This window comes from Triticum aestivum, chromosome 6B (assembly GCF_018294505.1).
Source record: "Triticum aestivum cultivar Chinese Spring chromosome 6B, IWGSC CS RefSeq v2.1, whole genome shotgun sequence".
NCBI classification, from domain to species: domain Eukaryota; kingdom Viridiplantae; phylum Streptophyta; class Magnoliopsida; order Poales; family Poaceae; genus Triticum; species Triticum aestivum.
The window spans coordinates 490,955,012-490,961,319 of record NC_057810.1 but is presented as its reverse complement, the minus strand read 5'-3'; the positions used below and the strand labels follow the sequence as shown (position 1 = coordinate 490,961,319).

Genomic DNA, 6,308 nt, shown 5'->3' with positions numbered 1-6,308 from the left:
GGATGGGCGACGGACGGTTATGTTTTGCATCTCTCTTCAAAATCAATTATTTTTTGTACTAATTGAATTCGTAGCAAGCCGTGTATGCTATATAGCCTATAGACAGGCTGAATTAGCTTAAATCCCCAGCAAAACATATATCTAAAACAGTTTTTCCATTGATTTTTCTTCCTATAGAAAAAAGGAAAAGGAAAGCGGCAGGTTTCATCAGCCTCCCGCCCCCTTCAACATTCGACCGCCCGCTCAAACCTCAAGAAACAAGAACCGAGAGTGGGGAAATCCCCAAATCCCCAAATCCCGAGCTCCCTCCCATGGACATGGAGAGCGACGAGGCCGCCGCGCGCTCCCTCGCGGCCGTCCCCGGAGGCGGCGGGAGTGATTTCTTGAGCCGCCTCCCCGACCACCTCCTCGTCGACATCCTCCTCCGCCTCTGCACCAAGGATGCCGTCGCGACGACCGTCCTCTCCAGGCGATGGCGCGCCGTATGGCCTGGGCTCCCCCACCTCAACTTCGACGGCGTCGACCCCTCCGTACCCGCCCGTGCGCTCGCTTCCTACCAGGACCTCGCCGCATTCGACATCCAGCGCCTCGCCGTCTCGCCCAATCAGGTGGACGCGCAGGAGACCTCCGCCTGGCTTGCCCTCGCCGCGCCCCGCCTCACTGGCCCGCTACACTTAGACATCAGCCGTGCTCTTTCGGAGGAGGCATTGGATGACCTCCTCATGGCGGACGAGGTCGATGACGACGACCAGGAGGCCTTGGAGTTCCCCTGCTTTGTCAGAGCCACGGAGATTCGACTTGACCTGGCGTTTCTTGCCCCGGTGTTGCCACCAATTGGCGTCTTCGAGGCGCTTAGGTCGATCTTCCTGCATAATTTTCGATGCCAAGGCCAGATCATCTTCAACGACATGGTGTTTCCTTCCCTGCAACATCTGACCATGAACAGGGCCCGTTGCCTGAACGTGCTGATCAACTCCAACGCGCTGGTATCCGTTCACCTATCTTACTTCATGCTGCTGCAGCAGCTTGCCATCATGGCTCCAGGGCTACAGCAGCTAGAGGTGCTGCGCTGCTTCTATGACGCGCCCATACCAGTTGCCAACATTACTGCGGAAAGCTTAGAGGTTCTCAGCTGGGATGGGCCGTATGACGCAGAGTTTGTTCACTTTGGAGAGATGCCTTGCCTCTGGAGGCTCAGAGCCCCTCCCATCTTCACACTTCGGTGGCAGGAATTTCAGATGGCTCAGATTTGTGCAAGGTTTCTAAATCGGTTTGCAGCAGTTAATCAGCTGGAGCTTCACATGAGTCTTGGCGTGAGTCTTCTTTCTTGGATACATTTTTTTACAGTCTCCTCTTGAACTTAAATTGCCCAGATATGATAGAATTGATTTTCTCTTCCAATAATGTCACAGTGTGCCTTTGAGATTGAATTGCGTTGTGACGAAGCAAGATCATATTGCAACATGAGATTTGCTCACAAATAACTATTGACTAGTATGGAATTAGGAGTTCAGAAACAACACTGTTGGTATTGAAGGGTATACTTCCAATGGTTTGAGTTTGTACACATTTACATGTGCGACTATCCTCGAGGAAAGCAGCAAATAGGAGTTCAGAAGCAGCATTGTTGGTATTGTAGGATATACTTCCAGTGGTTTGAGTTTGCACGTTTATACATGAGAAAGTATCCTCCAGGAAAGCGGAAATAGGACTTCAGAAACAGCACAGTTGGCATTGTAGGATATACTTCCAGCGGTTTGAGCTTGCACGTTTATACATGTGAAAATGTCCTCCAGGAAAGCAGAAAATAGGAGTTCAGAAACAGCACTGTTGGTGTTGTAGGATACACTTTCAGTGGTTTGAGATTGCACTTTTATACATGTGCAATTATCCTTCAGGAGCAACATTGTTGGTCTGTTAGGGTATGCTATTGCTGGTTTTGAGATATGTATATACTTCAAAGATGTCAGAGAGTCTAGAAGGAAAAAAAGAAGAAGGAAAAGATTGAAAGTTAAGGCTGATGCAGTTTCTCAAATTTTTACTGAGTGTAAATTCACTGAGGGTCAGTAAAAGAAGCTTGGACAAAGTTTGGTCAGTCAGTATCTCATTCATTTCTGAAGTGCGGTGAAGAAAAATTCATTCAAAAATTAATGCTAGTCATTGAGTTATCGACAAAAGATTATTTGTCGCCTTCAAGTCACTGTCACTTGTCTTTGGTGTGTAAAGTGAAGTTTACAATTGTGTGTGCTAGTTTAACTGGGTTCACATGTTATATTGGCAAATGGTAATTCTGAAACTACTTCTATTTTCTGTTTCTGGATGTTGGGTGGTGCAGACATGTATGTCAAGGTAGTCTATGGTTCCCTGTCATGTATATTTGATTACTCTCCCTTTCATTTTGTATGATCTCACCTTTGTTGACTTGCAATGAATCAGCCGGAGATGGAAGGGTCACTTCTCTTGATGGGAGACTTGACCATCCCTGACGTGAATGTCTTGGTGTTATCCTTAGACACAAATGGGCATGCGTCTGAAAGAAGTGTATTGCGATTGCTCGCAAAGTGCTATTGCATAAGAAAGCTGAACCTATCATTCCAAATGCAAGACCAGGTAATCACACCCTCTGTCATGTACTAGTATTCAACATTTTCACTATCCTAACAGAGTTGAGCAATGCATTTATTTTACTATATATTCGGGAACCATATCATACTAATGATTTTTAAGTGATACAGTATAGCTGGTGTCAAATGGTGTGCATGAACAAGAATGCCCATTGGCTGTTGGAACAGAACTAAAATTCCATTCTCTGTTTAAGACTAGGAGAGCATAGACATGCCAAGGACATGCGACTTGAAAAACAAGAGCACTAAGGTGGTTTAACATTATGATATAATTAAACTGAGCTCTTGATACGAGTTAATTAATAGGAATAGTTACAGAGGCCAGGGGGTGATCCCTCATTTTCAGAGAAAAAGAAGCTATTAGGAATAGTTAGTATGAAGTGTACACCTATTTGTCAGGTATATCTTTCTTCTACAGTTTTTGTACTTCTTGTCTTGTGTAATGTAAAGAGGAAGTATCATCTATAGTGGCAGTCTATAAGATGTAGAATTTTAAAAATATAAGCTTATGCTTGATGTCCTGAATATGATCTTGATATCATGATGACTGCATCTCAGGTATTTCCTTGATGGTGTTTGAACCTCTGATCTTATATTGCTCCCAAACAAATGATAGCAGTAGATTAAAGAGTTGTCGATCTTGCCATTTGCTTATTCTGTACCACGGCAAAGCTTTTGCACTGCCCATGGAGTCATGCATCTAATTTTCTCTGTTCATTCCTAACACACTTACGCGTGTTCTCATTCCAGGTGGAAAATTACTGTGTACAAGGCTGCATTTGCCACACAGAACCAGAAGTTGAGGTCGTTCTGATGTGGGCTCTGACAAGAATGGACATAGTCAACTACATAGGACTCCAGCTCAACTTTATGTTGTCGAACAACTATTGGCAAGGGCGCCTAGAATTAGATTGATGAGAATAATAATCTCGGAGGCTGAGGATCCTTTCGAAACAGAGGCTGAGGATCCTTCACTGGGTATCATTGAAAGCTTATGCCCTGCTGGTTGTGTACTTGAGCTTGTATGGTGTTAGAAGAGTAGAGGAATAGGTGACCTGATACCTGACTTGCTATTAGAGCTGTTGAAGCATACATTTTTTGTTTTGTTTTGAGGAATGTACACATCTGTCCGTGAGAGACTGAAGATGAATGCATACATATTCATTGTACATGTACATGTTGAGCGCCAAGCATTATTGTATACAGTGGGTATATACGGAATCATGAATAATGACTGAAATAGAAGAATCTCATATATTGGATTTGTTCATATCATGGATGTGATCAGTTCAGTGTACTTATTTGTTTGTTGCTGCATTTGGTGGCTGTTTGGTTGGAGGCCTGAGCACTGTGCCTGGAAAATAATGTTGCCTGAGTGTTGCTTGAGGAGTTGGAATATTTTGTCTTGGGGATGGACCTATTATTATTATGTAATTATTTTTGGACGCCCGTATCTCGTTCGCCAGGGGGAGCAGCTCCTAGCGAACGATTTCAGCCGCCCCGATTGATTGCTAGGAAGGAGGCCTGGGGTGAACCCCCAGTTTAACAAAAATAATAATTCAAAAACAATGTTATCAATAGAAAAAAGACCCTAAATTGGCACGATCTAACTTATGAAAAAAATGCCATACTACTTTATAAAAAATGCCATCTCTCTAATGTATAAATATACCATGAGTATGATTAAAAAAATGTTGTATGAACTATAAAAATGAAAAATGTCATGCTAAAACATTAAAACTGCCAACCTCAGGATAAGAATGCCATGAACAAAAAGTGCCATGTGAACACAAAAAGAAAGAAACAAAAATCCAGGTTAAAAAAGGGACATCTCTTAATAAACAAAAAATACCAGCTAAAAACCAAAATGCCATCACTTAATAATAAAAATGCCATCTCTTAATAGTAAAATGGCCATCTCTTAATAATAAAAATGCCATCTCTTAATAACAAAAAATTCATCTATTAATATTAAAGTGCCATCTCTTAGTAATGATGATAATAATAATAAATTCATTTTTATAAAAACACCATACGCTTAGTGATAAAACTGCCATGCCATTAAAAATCATAATTTGCCATGTGACCATTGCAAACATATTCTAAAGCCTTGTGTTAGATTTATTTTTTTATAAAGTTACCATGATGTGCAGAACAAAATTATCAAAAGTTACCATCCATGATTTTTCTCGAATCTACATACAATTAATATAGATTGTCATGATGTACAATTTAAATTTCCCATGTGACCATTCTATATTTTACCAAATACTTGCCAAGTTTTGTAGAAAAAATAGCCTAAATTTGTCTTGTTACTGTTTTCAGATTTTCTTAATTTTCCATGGTTTAGGAAATTTAACTATTTTAAATTTTTTTACAATTTTTTTTGAACTTGTGTTGATTCCCAATATTTTTATCTACCATCTACCATGTGACCACTATAAATATTTTCCAAATTTTGCCATGCTTTCAGAGGACAAATCTTTACATTTTCTGTGTGACCAATAATTTGCCATGATTTTAGGATACAAGAATTTCTAAACTAGTTATGCGACTTTATAACTTTGCCATGATTTTATGATACAAAAAATTCCAAATTAGGCCATGGATGGTCATTATGTAACGCAACCATGGAACATTCATTGTTTTGTCAATAGTAACCTTTTTTTATATGTTTTGTGTAGCTATTTTGAAGTTCCCTAAAGAATAAACACAGCTGATACGTATTGTCCGCTGCGAGCGGTAAGACTCTGATCGCCCACGCGGGCATGCCAGCTGGCCCATTTAATCGCGCTACGGGGCGCTCACAAGCAGCCTGTTATAGGAAGGTTTTGGAAGCTTTGATGCCGGTTTTGGGAAGCTTCCTGCCTGTTTATTTCCTGTTATTATTATTTTATTTTTTATGCTTTATTAATTTCGTTTTGTTCTGGTTCTTTTCGTTTGTTTTCTTTTCTTCTCTTTTTTTTATTATTTCAGAACTTCATAAATTTAAAAATGTTCAAAATCTTCAGAAACCATTGTTTGAATTTCGAACATGTGCGTATTTTTGAAATGATTTTAGAATATAAAAAATTGTTCACATTTAAAAAACATATTCGTGCTTTTTTTAAGTGTTCGGCATTTAAAAGGTTGTCCACAATTTGAAGAAATGTTTAATTTTTTAAAAATCTGTTTGGGATGTCGAAAATTGTTCGTGAAAATCCATGAATGTCTTTGTATTTGCATGACTTTTTATGAATTGATGAATATATTTTTGTATTTTATGATTTGTTTTGATTTCGGAAACGTCCTTTGAAATTGCCTACTTTTTTTTCTGAATTCGCAAACCTTTTTGTATTGACAAACATTTTTTGAATACATGTGAATAGTTTTTAGAATTCACAACTTTTGTATTTTGTGTTTGTGATTCTTTTGAATATTATAGATTAAACTCCGAAAAAAACTAAATGATTAAAGGACCGATCTAGCGAGCGGTTGGCTGCTCGCTAATCGTCCCGAGCGGCTGGCTGCTCGCTAGTCGTCCCGAGCGGACGGTCTAAAACAGACAATTTGATACCTAATCCATAAAAGATAATAATTTGTCCCTTCCAATTGATAAAACAATTCTAATTAAAAAAAGTACCACGTACAAAAGCATACATGTGAACAATATTATTTTTTTTTGAACGGTCATCGGGGGGGGGG

The 6,308-nt window shown here is 39.8% G+C and overlaps 1 protein-coding gene across 1 annotated transcript; it reads left to right on the top strand.

Moving 5' to 3' along the window:
• Positions 1-212: 212 nt before the first annotated feature.
• Positions 213-3,911, top strand: LOC123134287 (putative F-box/FBD/LRR-repeat protein At4g03220). The gene is made up of 2 exons (XM_044553556.1): positions 213-2,349; positions 2,437-3,911. Exon 1 carries the CDS (start codon positions 312-314, stop codon positions 1,356-1,358), a length of 1,047 nt encoding a protein of 348 aa, XP_044409491.1. The 5' UTR covers positions 213-311; the 3' UTR covers positions 1,359-2,349; positions 2,437-3,911.
• The last annotated feature ends 2,397 nt before the right edge of the window (positions 3,912-6,308 follow it).

Coding starts and splice junctions, on each gene's coding strand:
- LOC123134287 (XM_044553556.1), top strand. CDS start 312: ATGGACATGGAGAGCGACGAGGCCGCCGCGCGCTCCCTCGCGGCCGTC.